Genomic DNA, 17,622 nt, shown 5'->3' with positions numbered 1-17,622 from the left:
GAATGTTCCAGATTCTTAAAAATGGTTTCTTGCTCACAGGTTTTGATTTCCTTTGAAGTTGGTGTCAGCCCCAAAGGGGTTCTGTCCTTTGTTTTCAGTTTCTTTGGCATGAGGCTCCCCACCCTGCCTTTAGCCAAAATGCACTTCATCTGGGTGCCCTTATGGTTTGTGGAACCTTCCAGCCTGAGGATGAGAGCAGGGCACCCATCTCACCTGGCCTCTTGTGCCATCCGGAAATGACTGTGGCGTGGCTTGTCTGGCCTGACAACATGAGCCTCAGAGGTGAAGGGGTTACAGTGGTGGGTTGACAATGGAGAAGCAACACTCAGGGAGCTCTCCTCTGCCCACACCTCTCCCCTCACTCCCTCTGCACGACTAACCCAAGTGCATGGGCCAAAAGGAGCCACCTTGGTCCAAATAAGCAAGACCACAAGGAGGAGCAGGGTTCTCATTAAGGCCAGACAGCAGGAGCAGTAGTTGAGGATAGAGTGGAGTTTAATAGGAAGCCGAGGCTCCAGTAGGCACAGGTGAGCAATGAGGCATTGCTGAACAAAATAGAGACTGATTTCTCAATGACACACTTTACCTGGGATTCCTTCCCTGCCACACCCCTCCCCCCCATCTTCCTGGCCAGATCAAGTCATCATTTTTAAGGGAGGTGAAAACCTGGGAAATGCTCTTTGGGGTCAAAGTGTCTTCTTACTGTATCAAAGTGGTATCACAGGTTTGTTTTTATTTTATGATTCCTTTGGTCCATGCAGCTTCTCCGAACTGAGCATACCCTTGACATAAAGAAACCAAAGTCACTTGGGTTTCTGGATCAGTAGTATCAACTGATCATGATTCCATCAGGCAGAATTAAAGCAAAAACGAGAGGCAAAAAGTTCTTTATTTATATGCTGCTTTATTTCTGTAAGGATACACTGAAATGTTAGATGATAATAGCTAAGGACAAAATGTAAAAATGAGGCGTCGGCTTCTCTAACCACTCCTAACAAGAATGTTAATATGTATTGTCATTACACGATTACTGTTGATACTGTTCTCGTTATACTATGTAATATAACCATGTAGAATACAGTAAGCAGGTGATCCTGCATTTCACGAAAGCAGTGGAAATCCAGTTCTACCTGTGAGGATGGTGGCCTCCCCACTCCCCCAGAGATCCAGCTAAGCTACCGAAGACAAATCCTAGGAATCACAAGCGAAGGGACTCCACAGTCCTCCTTAACACGTGAACAAAGAGCAGACAACTACTATGTTACAAGAGATTCAACCTGTCGCTGCTTTGACATGTCGTGTCCATGTGGACGAGAGCTCTGGCGCCTGCTCAGCTACCCCTCTATAGAGTTTTACAGTTATTTCCGTGGGACGAATCTCAGCTTTGAGGGGGCCCAAACAAAATCTTTTCATGCAAGTTTCAAAACTCAAACTATGAATTAAAACAAAACAAAACTATTATTAATTAAAAAAAAACATGAAAAGGACAGTGGGGTTAGTTTCGTTAGGCTTCCAAAAGGATTCTCTGTGACAATGTCCATCTGAAACAGGCTCATTTTCTCAGACCGGTTTACCCTTTCCAAATCACCTGCATGTTCCACACTTTAAAAGTTGGAACACTCAGAGAACATACCACACAGGGAAATCAAACGTTAGTACAGAACAAGGTCAGTTTAGAATCAACAGCTAAGTTCAAACGTTAATTTTCTGGAAACTCGTATTAGTCATTTGAAAGCACAAAAGAACAGAAGGCAGGTAATAGTCTTGATGAGGAAGTTCAACCGTGCATTTTGGTAAGTTCTTTTTCTGCTTACAGGATAGGGCGAACAGCTGAATTGAAGCAGCCGCTGCAACTCCTGCATGTCGCGTGACTACACGTGTGACAAGACGGTGGGGCTCGGCTGAGCCATGAAAACCACCACAGTGTGTGTGTGTGTGTGTGTGTGTGTGTGTGTGTGTGTGTATGGGGGGTTATCTCTTATGCTTCTTGCTTACATCACTAAGTGGCTAAATGGTTAGCGCTGTTCTGCTCTATGATAAACATGCAGAAGAGTCAACCTATCTAAGTTTTTGTTTTTTAACTGCAGCTGGAGAGAAATTAAGTCAGCTGCAGAATTGCTTTTGGCTAAATCCTAAGATGACCATGGTGTGCCCTTCTCTGAATAATACTGTAAAATGGGAGTAAAGCCAGAAGGAGCATACTTTGAGGAAGTGAAATACCGCTCTTTCCCTATGGATGGTGTAGGGCAGAGAGAGAGGACACAAAGAACAAGACTCAAATTCCATTTTACAGGACAGGAGCCCCTGTCAATTTACAGCTTTTTGGCACAGTCGGGGCAATACACTTGCTCCTGATGGAAAACAAAGCGCTTGTTGGCCAGATTCATGGAGCATTTTTTGCAGTGGAAGCAGTAGTCGTGCCAGGATTGTCCTTCATAGGCCACCACACTGGAGCCTTTACCAAACCCTGTTTAAAAACAAAAGAAAACAGAAGAGAAGACAGCTGCGTGAATACAGGTGAGGAAGCTGCGGTTCCGAGAGATCAAATGACGACTTGTCCCGTCCGCAGAGCCAACAAGCAGGCAGAGCCAGCGTCCGCCCGGCTCCCGGGCCCACCCCTCTCCACCGCGCGCTGCACCCCATGCCACGGCTATCCTGCTAGGCACTCAAGGTCCAGTACTGCCCAAGCCCTGTGAGGATGCCAGGGCTCGGCCCAGGGCTTCCCTGATTTAAAGACGCGCACCGACCTCCCAGCATAACCAGTTTCTTTGATTAAGGCCATGGCATCAAAGTGGCCACCAGGAGGCAAACTTGGGCTATTGGTGGGGCGTGCACTTACCGGGCCTCGAGGAGCTGCTAAGCTTCGATTTTTTCTATAAAGAACAACCACCCACGAGGGACAAGTTCTCTCTCCACCCGGATGCCTGCCCCGGATGTTGGCGCTGGGAAACAGGGTGAGAGGCAAGCGTTTCCCGTGGCACACTGGGGGCTTCCTAGCTTTAGAGACTGGGTGGCTCACTCTTGACACAGTCCTTTTCCCTGAGGATGGCAAAAGTCTTCTCAAATGTACATTTCAAGGCTCCCCGGGGAGATGGGAAAATTGGAGGCAGGGGAAAGGGCCCAGGGCACTTGGATCGCGGCCGCGAGATGAGGGATGAAGTGGTTAAGCTTTTCTTCTGAACGCAACCAACTGCCAACGGGCAACTCTGAGCTATGCTTCATCTAGGGGGTATTAGAATCCCATGTTATCTCTCTCCAGGCCTCCCGGTCCCCCTCCCCCCTCCCCCGACGGCCCCCACCTCCTCCCCCCCCACCCCTCCCCCGCCCCTGCTGCCTTCGCCCCCACCCCCTCCCCTCCCTCCCTCCCATGCGCAGCGCCTGCCTGTGGCCCAGCAGGTCTCAGGCTTGTGAACTCCCGGCACCATTAAGTCAGCAGTAGTCAGGAGGTGTTCTGTATTGCGGAGGCTAAACCTGGCCTGAGGGCGAATCCAAAATATTGGGGGGGGGCCTTGGGACCCCGATGGCAGGGGTCCTTCATGGATATGAAACCGACAACATAGGAAAATGATAGATGGTTACCATGCGCAAAACCTACTAGCCTGGCAGACTTAGCAAGGACTCTTTAGCCTACCAGTGATGGGGTTCTTGCATCCAGCACACTTCTTGGCCACAAAGTTCTTGTAGCAATCCACGCAGTAATACTGGTCCTCCACAGCGGTGAAACGCTGCCCAGCCAGCTTCTTAGAGCAGGTAACACACACAAAGCACTCGCCATGCCAGGGCTGATCCTGGTAAGTGATTCCTCCAGAGGTGATGGCCTAGACCAGGGAGTGTAGCACCGGATTCAGATTCAACAACCATTTGGTTGAATGCCTACTGCGTGCCAGGCACTATGCTGGGCGCTTTGGTATACAATATCTCATTTAATCGCCACAGCGACCATGGGAGGCAGGTGCTATTATTATCCCCAATTTCCAGACGAAGACACCGAGGCTCACGCATGCCTGGGTCTGGCCCGGAGCACTGCTTTCTAAAGCAACGGTCTCCTCCTCTGTCAAATGAGCATAATAAGGCCCACGTCACAGGGCTGCTGTGAGGACGGAATGGGATAGTGTGTGTGCAAGTGCTCTGCAAGCTGTCAAAGGCTTCTAGAAACAAGCGTGAACGCGGAACTCCCTGGCAACGTACCTTGTTGCACTTCACGCAATGCTTGGCGAATTTGGCCTCATGGCAAGTCACGCAGTAGAAGTCCTCCCCTTTGGGGAAGAAGCTTCCAGTCCCGATGACTTGCTTGCAGTGGCTGCAGGTGAAGCAGTCTTTGTGCCAGACGGTCCCCTTGTACTCCACATTTTGATCTCCTGCAGGGGGGAAGCAAGTGGATAGACCCACTGACAGCGCTCTGCAGGGGGCTGCATCCTCTCAACTCCCCGCCCCTGGACCCCTCCGAGTTGAGGGAATGCAGTCCCTGCAGTTACTGGCCTCAAGCTTCCCATGCCCCTGCCCATGGGGGATCTGTCCATCATGTCCTCCTCATGCTCGTGCCAACCCAGGCTTCTGTCGTGGGAGGGGACCCCAGCTTCCTGATGTCAGGATGAGATGGCTGAATCCCCACTGTCCCCCCGCCCCCACCCTCCACGCCCTTCGCAGACTTAGAGATGCAACACGAGAAGCTCCCTGACCCCAAATTACAGAACCACGAGTAAGAGGCACCCTAAGGAAGAAGCATGCTTTGATCACTTACTCTCCCCAAATGAGAAGGTGCTACCTACTTTTCACTTCATTCTCTTGCCACAGACAGTTCTCTCCAGTGTTCTTTAGTTCCCGAGTGTGTGCGTGTGTGCGAGCATCTATGTGTACGCATATATACATGTCTATATATGTGTACATATATATGCTAAAATCTAAAAGCAGCTAACGGCAACATTAGCCCCATCGTGGGAAGCCAGCCCGCGTCATCCCTGCCCTCGGGGCCTGCTCCCCAGCCCCGGGGATGAGTGAGCATGTGCAGTACCTGCCACGATTGGCTTGAAGCACCCTTTGCACTTGGGGGAGTCCTCCCGAGTGACACACTTGTTGCACAGGATCTTGTTCTCCTTGGCCACGAAGGTCTCATTGGCCAAAGGGTGAAGGCACTTGGCACAGCGGAAGCAGGTGTCATGCCAGTAGCGGTTCTTATAGTGCACCTCCTGAAAACCGAGCAAAATACCACAAGCTGCTCGCTGCAAGTTACTCCTTGGGGGTGCTGTAACCCTCCCACTGAGACTGAGTTGTGTGGGGCTCACTTCTCAGGCTGTGTGGTCCCATATTATACCCAGGAGGGCCTCGGGATGAGTTCTTGGGAGGGGGGCTGAGAGGAGGAGGAAAAACATGGAACTCCTGAAAGACTCGGAGTATGACCAAAATGGGCTAGAAGGGGCCCTCAGCAGCTTCTCTAGTGAAACTAAGACATGGGAAGTCGATGGCGGCTTTACCCTGTCACTGGGCCTCCGTTTCCTCACCTACACATCACTGCCTGTCCTGCCTTCCACAGCGGAGGCTACAGTGATGCGGAGAAATACTAAGGGCAGGAGGTGGTCACAGCTGCCGGGGAAGTACACTCCACCCCCACGCCCCAGCCCGTTTCGTGCCCCAACAGGGATGAAGGTTACCTTGGAATCTGCGCCAATGGGCTTGCGGCATTCCACACAGGTGTTGGCGCAGAACTTGTCAAAGCACTTCAGGCAGCAGTGGTGGCCGTCCTTCTGCACATACTTCTTCCCCTGCAAGGGGTCCCTGCAGTAGTGACAGTCCATCCTGTCCGCCATGGTGCCCACCCTGTAGCTGGAGGGACCTGCGGGGGCAAGCAGACAGAAGGCAATGACTGACAGAGGCACCAGGGGGCTGTTCTGCGCATGTCCAAGAACACTGTCCTGAAGCCGTGGAGTCCACAGACCAGGGTCACCAAGAACCAAGGAGACAGGTGCTTTACTAGGATTCCTGGTAACCCCCGAGTTAAGTTCCCCACAGGCCAGCAGGCCGATGGCCAATGAATCCCTAGGGTGGGAGACATCCCCGCTCATGTATACTGCTGTGCTGATTCTCGAAGGACACTGAGGGGCTCAAGAGGAGCAGAGCTCAAGTTGGCTACAGTCACGAGAAGGGGATTCTGGGAGGTGTGGTCACTTTGAGCAGCGATTTGCAGAAGTGGAAGGGTGCGACGAGGCAAAAGAGAAGGAAGACATGGCTTTACCCAAAAGGAGCAGTTTTGGAAAGAGAGGCTCAAGGCAGAGGTAGGTGACGACCAGGCGCAAGGATGGCGAGAGTGCAGCAGCCACTACGGGGGGAGTTGTGGGCTGCCCTGTTCACAGGCTGGTCAGAGCAGGCTGGCTGTGGGAAGACGGAGGGGCCTGGCCCCCCTGCTTGAAGGGTCCCACACCAGCTGGGGAGTCAGAAGCCTTCCTGCCAGCTTCTGGCTCTTCCTCTGGAACTTCTGTGTGTGTGTGTGGGGGGGGGGGGGGGGGGGGGGGGCAGGGCTGAGTTAGTACCTCTCAAGACCTCACTTTCCTCACATTCGCAAAATTCAATTTATTTCCACAAAATCTTACTGTAGACTGTACTACACTACATTAGGCACATAAGCAATCCTTCCTAATTTGTTTAAAATGTTACACTTGACTTTCAAGCTGGCAAAAAAAAAAAAGAGAAAAGCTTTTAATTCCTGAGTAGATCCCAGAGAGTATTTCCAAGACAGTTTTACTGACCTTTGAGGCTCGAACAGGATTTGCCACAAAGGATTTATGAAACTGACCTTCACGATTTCTACAGGCAATTTTTGTAACTGTGAATGACTGGTCACCATGGTATGCAGTTTAGTGACAGACCAAAACCAAATCTCCCTTTGTCCAAGGGAAGGAGGATCAATAAATATATATATTCATGGAAGTGTTACAATTTGGGATGTGCTCTGTTTTAAAATTTGTGATTTTGAAGTGTAATCTGGGGCTGGGAGGGATGACTTTTAAAAAAAGCAGATTAGGATTCCAAGAATCCCTTCCCTTCAGAGAGACAACTCCCTGGCCTCCCCTACCCTGATCTCCCCAAGCAACAACTCGCGCCCCCCCCCCAATGTTGGGTCGTGATCATAGACAACAAGCCTGCGAGCCCATCCCTAAGGCACTCTATAGCCGCCCCCTGCCAAATCATTACCTACTGAATCCTGCCACCACAAAAAGGTACCAAATGTGAGCAGCAATTAGCTCTCAACTACTTTAAACATATGCTAATTTGTTCCTCTTCCTACCACCCTCTGCAAAAGAACCTTACACATGCGGGTAAATAGATAGCAATTATTTAATTTGCGCAGGAAACGCAAGAATTGAGACTATTTTCTCCAGCCATCCACAAACATGGTTATCATGCTCGCAAATACCCAGAGTGTTAATTTAGAGAGAAAGAATGAGGGAGAAGAAATGAGCAGTTGCCCAGTACTCACCGCAGCTCTTCCACTAACTGAACAGTCCCAAACTCCCACATTGGGTTCCATTCCCAGGTTTTTTTATACAAACACATGTCCAAGTTGTTTGGATCCTGTTGCCACAGGCAACCAAATAGCAGAGACGGAGCCAAGGAAACCACACCCTGCATCTCAGAACCAGCCTCTGAGGCCGCTTGAACTCTCACTCAGAACCATGTCAACTTCTGAAGTCAGCTTCCAAATAAGACGATCAGGCCACAGACAACCCCAGCGTTCTAGAAGAGCCAGAGTTCCCAGTGCCTCACACTGACACACAGACACCCACCCCCTCCCTTTAGAGAACTGACAAATGGGGCTAATGAGTGACATTCTTGCACAAGGACAGTTGCTTGGGACAGCTGTGTCACAGTTAAGAGATTTATCAAGCCCAGAGAATGATGACTTTTGGCCCTTGGCCCTAAAAAGAAAACCACGCTGTTCCCTTGTATAATTGGGTTAGAAACAAAAAGCAGAGGCAGAATGAAACCAGGTTCTATCTTCTTGAACTATGTACTGTTTATGTAAGGCAGCTTTTTGAAGACGCTTCATTTAGCCTCTGTGTATATATTTAAAAAGTACCTGTCAAAGAGATGACATGCTAAAAATCACTCTCCTCAATCCATTCTTTTTTTAAAAGAAATAAATTTTTATTAATTTAAAGTCTATGAATAAAGGTACACATATACACACACAAAATGCAGAAGAAACAGCAGTGCCTCAATCCATTCTTATTGTTCTTTCCCTGGTCTCATAAAATCCTTGTCTCAAGCTTTTCCACATTGAAATTGTGCCCTAAACAAAGATTTACTTTCTTGTTAAGAGATAAATGGAGAAACTAAATAAATGTCCAGTAACAGCAAGTGCCAAGGAAATTAAATTATCAGTGGTTCCTAAATGCCATCTGGCAGGAAAACAGATTTTGTAAGATTAGACAACACTGGCTTCCTGCACACAGCTGGTTTAGCCCATCAGAGACTATGTTCTTGGACCATATTTGAAAATCCTTCATTCTCCTTCACCAAGGTCTCTACTTAGGATAAAACTTTGAACTTGCTCATTTTACTATTACTCTCTTTTGATGTCTTCCTCAAAGAAGAACCCAATTCCAAATATTGTTTTGTTAAAGCACCACCTAGAGTCCCACCTAAGAAGAGTCCCACCTCTGGGTATGTTTGAGTCCTAGTTTTATGGTAAACATAGAGATAATAATGTACTATAAAAGGAAAAATAGTAGAAAATCTATTTAATTCTATTTAAAGCTATTTAGGGGTTTTGAAGAGAAGGAAAACTACACTATGGTTCCCAGTACCAGAGAGATCTTACCTGCCAAGCCTTCCCGTTTAACAACTGCACACTTTCAGAACTGTTAAAATTACCATGCCAAATTCTTCCCTGATTATTTTCACAGTTCTAGAACACAAATGCTCAGAGTTTCTAGGCATCCTGATGATGACATAATCCACAGCTCACCAATGAAAATGGAAATAGCAAAGTGTTGAGATATTTCAGATGGTGAAGCTGCTTACCAATGTATCATTCTTATAGTGCAGGGTCTTAAACCAAGGAAAAGGAAAACTGAATGAATTGACCCCCCAGTTAATGGTACCATCAAGAATAGTTCCACCCCTTGGTATCCTGGAATCCTAGCTTTAGGCAATTTTATTTTTTTCCCCTGTGGCACGAAGAATCCAGACTCATCTTACATTCCCCAGCACCATCCACTCAAACCCTTTAAAGAGTCTGCATTCAGATGGAGAAAGAGATTTCAAAGGGCATATTCCTTTAGAATTGATTTCGACAGATGACTTAAGCCTTTCTCATGTATGTGGAAACACTTATTTGTCAAGATAAAATAGGCACTTCTAGGAACACGGGCTTTATTGCCTAATAAGTAAACAGGCTGGAAATAACTTAAACTATGTTAACAATGTCTATGTCAAATTCATGAACTTTAGTACTTTTTTTTTTTTTTTTTTTGCAATAAATCTAATCATGTGGAACTCTGGACAACCCGCATTAGCTCACCTCGTGCTTTTCTAACTTTGTGATTCTTTAGTCCAAAACTATTTCAAACCTTTATACAGTGTGCTTAGGATGAGGCTGAAATAGCACATTCTTACTGAAGTAATAGTTACCACGTCAAAACTATGCATAAAATATGGATGATTGTGTACCAGACCAAAATATTTTGCTACCACTTATTTTCGAAGAGGTTAACAACTCTAAGAAAACAGCTCATAAATGAGAAAGCCGAGCTGAAATGGGCAGAGGTTAAAAGGTTCCTGAAAGACAGCAAATATCCTGATTTGTGGGATACACTTTTATAAAGAGTCATGAGCCATATTTAGGCCTTGATTTCTCGCAGAGAGAAAATCTTGGCACTTTCCTCTCTTTCCTTTTGTTAGAAATGATAAAAGGATAGACAAAAATGATGATGGCACTTTGCTTCTTCTCTTGGGCTCTCTTTAATCTTACTGAATTACATATAGTTAGACATTTGTCTTTTGGGTAATAATAATTTTTTATCCCCTTAGCAATTTCCAAGTCCCTGAAATATGAAGCCTTTTAACCTTCCCAAACTCCCAGATATGTTTGCCTTGGCCTACTGCTGTTATCTGGAAGAGGGCACATCATCAATCATTAAATGAAATATTCAATACATGTAATTAGAAGGCTACTTCCCTTTACTGCCTGTCTTTGCGGAAGCTATGTTTGCCCTGAGGCAATTGTCTGACTCATTTTAATGTCACCTTGTGGCCTTCATCTGTACATAGTGGAGAGGTTTCTCTATCACAGAAAATTCAGCAAATATACTTGGAGTCGGTTGATTGAGACATGGAGAGAAGTCACCACCACTGGGCTTCTAAAGTTTCTTTTATTCAACGCATTTTGTAACAAAGATTTCTGTTTTAGAAAATCAGGGACAGCTCACGTGAACCTATGGTACTGAAGTCTAACCCACCATCCTTTATACACTTAGTAAGTTAGAATGCAGTTAGAAACGTGACTGGGTGATCACATTTTAGATTATTTAATCCAAGATGGTAACCTAACTTTCTTTCTGTGCCTGCTGCAAAAGACATACCTTTCCTCACTTAATAAACTTCCTCTTTCAGAAGATTTCCAAACTACATCCAACATACTAACTGATGCCTTAAATCAACCTCAGTATCTCAATAACAAGTTGTGGCCCTTGACTTAATCATGTACACACAGGAGTAATATAACATTGCAACATTTGTTGTTGTTTTTTTTCACTATAAACCTCTCATCAGAGAAGATTCAGCTTGTATTTACTAAGTCTTGCTTGTGCTTTAATATGTATTTTTCTCATGTATTTCTTACAAATATTCATTTTTGTTCTCTCATGCCCAAGCAGCTCAAAATAAGAATATTTAAGGAAAATGTGAGTATTATGACTAGGTAGTATTTTTCTAACTACTGTATGTGCTTTCCCTAACTGGTATAATGTACACTGTAAACAAAGAACAGCAATCCAAATGGAAAAAAAAAAATCAGGTTATTTCTAATCTGTTAATTTCTAAGTCCAACATACCAGTACATTACTCACTCCATGTATAAACACTGGCTTCTAAAGAAGGGGTATATTGCTTTCCTGAGAACACTCAACAAATGGAACGAAGCTTTAGCCAATGAATAGGACACTTGTGTAGTAGACAGCCTAACACACCTGGAGGTGTCGTCAGACATTTGGGAATAAATACCTAAATAGCTGCAATGAGACGGAGTTCATGAGTCATGGTTGAAGAGTAGTCTTTCATAGAAAATCTGAAAGTGTTTTTTTTCCCTTAAAAACAGAACATGTACAGAATGATTCAATGTTATCAGCAAGTTCACTTGTACACTGCACTGAGCAAAATAAATAAATAAATAAAACCCATAAATCTCTTTTGGGTTACTGATACATAAGTAACACTGTCTCAGATTTTAGCTGGTATCAGGAGAGTTGGAAATAGTTAAACCAGAAATCACGTGCCACTAAACTTCTACTGGGCCGGGTTCTAGTCTAGTATGGTTTTGTCCACTTATAAAGCTTTTCTTAATGCTGCACACACATATTATATATGCAACACGTTCTGTCTTTCACATGGGGAAAAAAAAGGCATCTGGGACCCAGCAGCAAGAGAACATGTGTTTTCTGTTTCTCTAGTTGTAGTGAAGTAGTAGGCGGTCAGTTGGTGGTCATTAAAAGTACAAAACGTTCAGTTTCACCCTTGACCAAATCTTCCGACTACCATTTTTCAGTTATTTAAGGAAGCTAATCCAGTTTGATTACTCCTCTCTCGCCCCAACCTTGCATTTTCCATCCTTGCCATGAGAAAAGACTGGCAGGTATGTGAACCCCACTGGGCAGCAGTGGCAAAGGAAATTAATGGCTAGATGAATATAGCAAATTATTTTACTTCCCTTCCCACCCCACCCCATTCCTCAACTTCAAAGGTCAAAAGGGAAAGGAATTGAATTGAAGGTCCATAATTGTGCAGATAGAAAATGTTCCATAAGAAAAGTATAAAGGTTTGTCCTTGAACTTTCCTCTCAGTATGTTGACAGATGCTAAAAACTGGATTTTGTTCCAATTATCTGTGCTTGTATTTTGTCCTTTTGAAGCCCATTTCAGGGCAACACTGATTTTCTTCCTGTGAGGAACTTCTCTCTCGTCTGCTTTCATGGACCTTTGCACTTAACACAATACAAACAGCTATTTCCTGATTCAAAAAAATCATCTGAAAGGTGTAAATTATTTGTCTAGTTTAGCCAAGTTGTAGCCTCGAGATTTATATAAGCAGGAATAACGTAAGGATATGGTACAATTTAAAACCCAAGATTGGGTAGGCTATAAATATGTCACCTTTTAACTATATTTTCCTATTCTGCCACTTAGTAAATAAAATTGGGAGTTACTCTCCCATTTATCATGCACTCAAGGTACTGAACAGTTTGCCTACACCCCAAGAATGTATATGTTGGCCGATAACCACAATCTCAGGCATGCGGCACCATGTTTGTAAAATGGCTCCTGGGGGTGGAAAAAAAACAGAGCCAGCTTTGGAACACTTGGGAATAAGGAAGATATTGCGCATGAATGCACTCAAGTAGAGAATTCTACTGCAGCCACACTGCTTTGACCCACCAAAAGAGTCATTTCCCAAAGTATTTCAACTGTTGAAAAATTGACAGGAAATTACCAATTTTTCCAAAATAAGGTTTCCAAAACCCCACCCCCGAGGCTTACTGTGCCCTTTAATGTGAGAACTGGGGGGTGGAATGAAGGACTTGGTTTCCACCCAACTGTCATCCTTGCCCAGCCCAAAGAAAGTGGACCGTTGCTCAGGCAGAGGGCAACAAAGCAACAGAAACATTCCTGCTTCGGGCAGAGACAGGCAGCAGGCTGACTTCAGAGAACTGGGCTTTCTCGGAAAACTCCCCCTCCTTCGGCCCCTCTTCCAGGGACTTCTTGTCTATGGTCAAAGGGGTCTCTTAAAGGCAGGTTACAAAACACGGGGAAGACCCTCATCATCATGGTGGCCTAGGGTGCCCGAAATGTTGCCTCTTTTTCTGAGAAGAACAATGAATAATAAACTTCTATCACAAGGCCCGTAGCTGTTTCTTCCGGAAGATTAAAAACGTTGTTCAGCCAAGGGGAAGAGGTGGCAAGTCACCAGTTGTAGACATTTAGTTATAAACATTCCCCCCGACCACCTCCATATTCTATTAAATTTTCCAAACACCTTAAATTAAATCTAAAGCAACGTTAAGATGATTAGGTTTTATAAATAGCCCCAAATTCCTAATCTCCCAAACCTTCTTTCCTCACACTATCTCTTATAGCTTCGTAAGACGTCCTGAAAAGGGTGAAAAATATATTAATAGGTCTATATTTTTTGAAAAAACAATAAACCACTGAAGATGCTAACTTTGCTTGAATAAGAAGAGTCGTCTGTCTTCGTAATAGCACTAGAAGGCAAAGACAAAACAGAGACAAACTGTGCCTTATTTACCGTTCAGACAAGATGAAAATCATTTAATCCAAAATTACCTTTTAGCCAAATGATGGATTCGCTGCCCTAATAAAACTGTGCTTGGTTTAAGGTAAAGAATATTGACGTTTTTACCTGAGTGTCTATGGGAAGCCATTGCTCAGAGACCAAGTTCGGGAGCAGCACCTAAACCAGTCTTCTCTCCAACCCCAGCTGATAAGGCTCTGGCTCATTTGTGAACATACATTTAAGGGGAAGCGGCTAACACAAAAATAACCGAGAGCAGATGTCCCACCCCTCCCTGGAGAGCACAACCTTAATCCCACTAGAAAATTCTTAACCATTTTAGGTGATCCAAGGGAGAAGAATAGGACCCAGTAAAAATACCAAACACTACATATAAATACCTGCGGGGCTACTCAGCATCCAAATTAGCTCCAGAGCCAGAGAGGCCACATAGAAAGTCATCCCTGTACCGGAATAAAATTTGGACTTGGCTCTGGCATAGCCTAATGCTGAGCCAACTTTATTAATCCACTTTATATGCCTAAAGAGCTCGCATTTGGCCCTATAAATAATTCATTTCTGTGCTGTTAATGAAAAAAGTAACTGTAATAGACAGATTTTTGTTACCAGAGTAATTAAAGGAGATTCGATACTCTGACTATAGACTAAGGGCATTGTAGATGCTTAACTCTAAGTCTTCCTTGGCAAGTGCCAGAGATCAGCAGAATACTGAAAAGGGGAGAAGTTCTAGCCACCCTGAGATCTCCTTAGCGTCCGATAGAATAGGATGGAACAGAATAGAAGGTGTGTGTCACACCTACTCTAGACAGAGTGAAGATGCTTTGTCCCACAAATGAAACCTCCTGCTTCTCTCTGTCAGGGACGATGAAAGTGATCATATGAATGAAAATGAAAATGTTACAGCAACCTAACATGTTGTACCAACTCGACAAGTCATCAGGTGGCTGGAAACCGGTTATCAGGAACCAGTTCCAAAGACACCAACATCCTTAGGATGTCCTTATTATAAGCTCCTCCATGCCCCTCATTCCCCACTCCCACCTGCTTTACTTCTCTAGCCTCACCCCTGCCTTCCTCACCCTCATTTCCTTTGCTCCAGCCTCACAGGCCTTCTCGCTGTCCCCTGCACCTGCCACACATGCCCGCCAACCTCGGGATCCCAACCCCGACTCCCCTGGCCCAGATCCTGTCATGGCTGCTCCTCTACCTTCATCAAGGTTTTGCCCCAAGTCCCTTTTTCAATGAAGTCTTCTTTGCCCAGCCTATTTAAGCTCACAACTATGCTCATCACCACATGCTCTACCTGTACCCCCTCACCCCAATTTGTTGTTCTTCACAGAACTTGGGATATTCTAACCAAATAGAGAACTGCACTTATTTCTCTTGCTTGTTGTCCAGTTCTCCTCTCTGCTCCATGAAGGCAGGGATTTGGTAGAGGCATGCACTAGAAATACTGCCCTGCAACCAGGAGGCCATCCACTATTTGCTGAAGAAAATTACTTCCGAGAAGCAAAAATGTTCGCCAAGCCTCATATAAAGCCAAGCCAGAGTTTCACCTAGAATCCTGAAAGTAGCTTTTGGTGGCTGAGCTTCGAGGAAGGTGGCTGACCCCTTTCATTCTGGGACAGGGCCTGGGCTCAACCCCTTTACAGACACTGTGTTTTGTTTAATAGTGCGTGTCACTGCTTTGGCCCCATTTGCAATCTTCCCCCCCTAACTGGCTGAGGGCCAATGCAGTGTTTTACTTGCCTGGGTATTCCCACAGCCCTACAGTAGATGAGCAATAAGTACTTTGTGAATAAATGCATGAAGGAGGTGCACAAGTCTCAGCCACTTCAAATGTTTCCTGAAAAGTTATTCTAAAAGAGAGGTGAAGTAGTCGGTAACTCCTGGTCAGCTAGAAAGTGACAAGACAATAAAAGTCAAGATGTTCCAGGCAAAGTTCTTACATGTTGAGGTCAAAACCTAAGCCTGGGAAAAGAAGGGAAGTGACACAGTGCTCCCCCCACCCACCCCCCAAACACTTTACTAGCCTCTTATCCAGGCTGATTAAATTACAGCAGGGAGACTGGCCAGTTTTAACAATACCACACCCCGAAAATAAACTTAAACTTTTCACCTAGTGGAAATGCTCTTATTTTATTAGATGATTAACCTTTATGAACCCTAAATTTTAGATTTTAGTGAGGTTTATTTTTAGGTAGAGCCAATGTATTTTTAAACGTCCCTGTTGTAGCACACCGTGAACAATAAGCTTATGTGCCAAATATTTTCCTTTAGGAAGTCAATTCTAGTTTCCAGTTATGCATCAGGAGGTGTGTTCATTTAACAAGCAGAGCAGCCCCTCTAGGTGTCTGATCATTTTCAAAAGTGACTGCCGAACATGGACAGACAGCCTTGTAAAGGTAGCAGATAAGTCTCTGAAATACTGCTACCAGAGACTTACTTTCTGGCTGTTAATTAATCAACCACCAGAAGCCAGTGTGAGCATTTATTACATTTTCAATTTGCATCAACCAGGTAACTCTCTGCCTTCCTAAAAGCTTCACGAAGCATAACCACTGCCTGCTCTAATATGTGTCCCCATCACCGATGTCCTTGAGTCATGGAACTGCACCTTTCACAAAACCAAAAATGAAAAAGGGCCTTTGCAACTTTAAAAACAATTTCTCAGTAAGAATAGTTGATAACTCTTGTCCTGACTTGGATCAGTGGTTCAGAAATCTCAGTGGTACGGTTATTTAGTAGATAGTAAAAACCTGAACAGTCACTGGTTTCATTAGCATCGGAGCCAACGTTGTTACACATTAACAGCCCGATGTTTAATGATATCCTTACTAATCACTGTACTGTTTGCAAAGTGCTTTTATATATTACTGCTGGAGCTGGCTGGTGTTTGACGAACAATTCTCTTTTGTGTTTGAAGGCCACATTTCAGGCCTTCTAAGGCTCTCACACTCTAGCATAATCAAGATGATTTTTTAGTGAGTGCTAGGCATCCAAAACCCTAAGCTCCCATTTACTTCAGAGTACTTCCTTGTCTTCTAACTACTCTGTTGTAGCAGATATTTGGGGTCCACCTGTAGATGAGGGCATGCCATTCATTCATTACTTTTATATGACAAACTTTTATTGAACAGCTGTTCTACTTATGTGCAAGCTGTTTTGCTGGTCACAAAGAATAAGGTACAGTCCTTACTTCCAAGTTGATGGATATAGAGTGTGCTCAAGATTTATCAGAGGGGGAGACCATATCGGGTTTAGGGGATGTGATGGCATTTGATCTGGTCCTTAAAGAATGACTTAAACATACAGAAGTGGGGGGAGTGGGCATTTTGAGAACAAGGTATGGAGGAGAACACGGGCTGACTCAAGAAGCAGCATGTGGTCTAGTGGGGGCAGAAGCACAGGATAAAGAAGTAGCTAGAAAGGAAGGGAAAGCCTGTGCATGGAGGGCCTCTGTGCAACTGGTGCAAGAGAAGAGTGAGATGAGAGTAATGCAAGACAGCTTAGATATGCTAAGGCTGATTAGATGGACAGGAGAGAAAGGAGCTGAAGAGCCCTCTGAGGTTTTGATTCTGGGTGACCAGGAAAATAATGGGGAAATTGGGAGGCAGAGCTGATGTGGGGAAGAATGGACCTCATTTGGGGCTTTACAATGAGGCTCTTCTGATGTGTCAATAACTGCCCCCCATGCCCCACCTTTAGTGGAACCCGACTTGTCGAGCAGAGAGAGAAACAGGGATAATAGTAAGGTTGTGGTGGAATCACCTTGGTGGGGATTCTCATGATGCAATCTAATCCTCAGACTCTTTACCTCAAAAACCCCACTGGGAGGATCAGATTTCCAAAATTCAAAGTGGTACAACCTAAGAGTCAAACACAGCAAATTCAATGACCCAGTTGGCCCATGTCTCAGGAGTTCCTCATATACAGCTTGGCTTCTGGTCACCCTTCTCCTCCTTTGTTATATTTTTCTTTAGCTGAAGAAATTTCCAAATGGTTCAAAGCTCATTGAGACAATTACTGGCCATTAATCATGATCAGAGGAAAGAGGGTGAGAACAATCTGGGGTCTTTGCGGATTTCTTAGTGGTTTCAACTT

At 44.9% G+C, this 17,622-nt stretch overlaps 1 protein-coding gene across 6 annotated transcripts in view; it reads right to left on the bottom strand.

The window, feature by feature from the left end:
• Nucleotides 1–872: 872 nt before the first annotated feature.
• The window catches only part of FHL1 (four and a half LIM domains 1), a 66,840-nt gene continuing 50,090 nt past the window's right edge, over nucleotides 873–17,622 (bottom strand). For 3 of the 6 annotated variants that reach the window (XM_037822186.1, XM_037822189.1, XM_037822187.1), the window contains 6 exons: nucleotides 5,649–5,830; nucleotides 5,012–5,186; nucleotides 4,189–4,358; nucleotides 3,632–3,818; nucleotides 2,840–3,039; nucleotides 873–2,467 (listed from right to left, as the gene is read on the bottom strand). In XM_037822186.1, the coding sequence (XP_037678114.1) occupies nucleotides 2,384–2,467; nucleotides 2,840–3,039; nucleotides 3,632–3,818; nucleotides 4,189–4,358; nucleotides 5,012–5,186; nucleotides 5,649–5,804 (972 nt within the window). In that variant the 5' untranslated portion in view covers nucleotides 5,805–5,830 and the 3' untranslated portion in view covers nucleotides 873–2,383. Of the gene's footprint in view, nucleotides 2,468–2,839; nucleotides 3,040–3,631; nucleotides 3,819–4,188; nucleotides 4,359–5,011; nucleotides 5,187–5,648; nucleotides 5,831–7,471; nucleotides 7,612–13,626; nucleotides 13,706–17,622 lie in introns of those variants that run through there. The other 3 variants (XM_037822185.1, XM_037822188.1, XM_037822190.1) reach the window with 3 other exon arrangements.

Source organism: Choloepus didactylus, chromosome X (genome assembly GCF_015220235.1).
Source record: "Choloepus didactylus isolate mChoDid1 chromosome X, mChoDid1.pri, whole genome shotgun sequence".
Lineage (NCBI taxonomy): Eukaryota > Metazoa > Chordata > Mammalia > Pilosa > Megalonychidae > Choloepus > Choloepus didactylus.
Note: the sequence above shows the minus strand (reverse complement) of the source record. Positions and strands in the feature narration are given on the sequence as shown.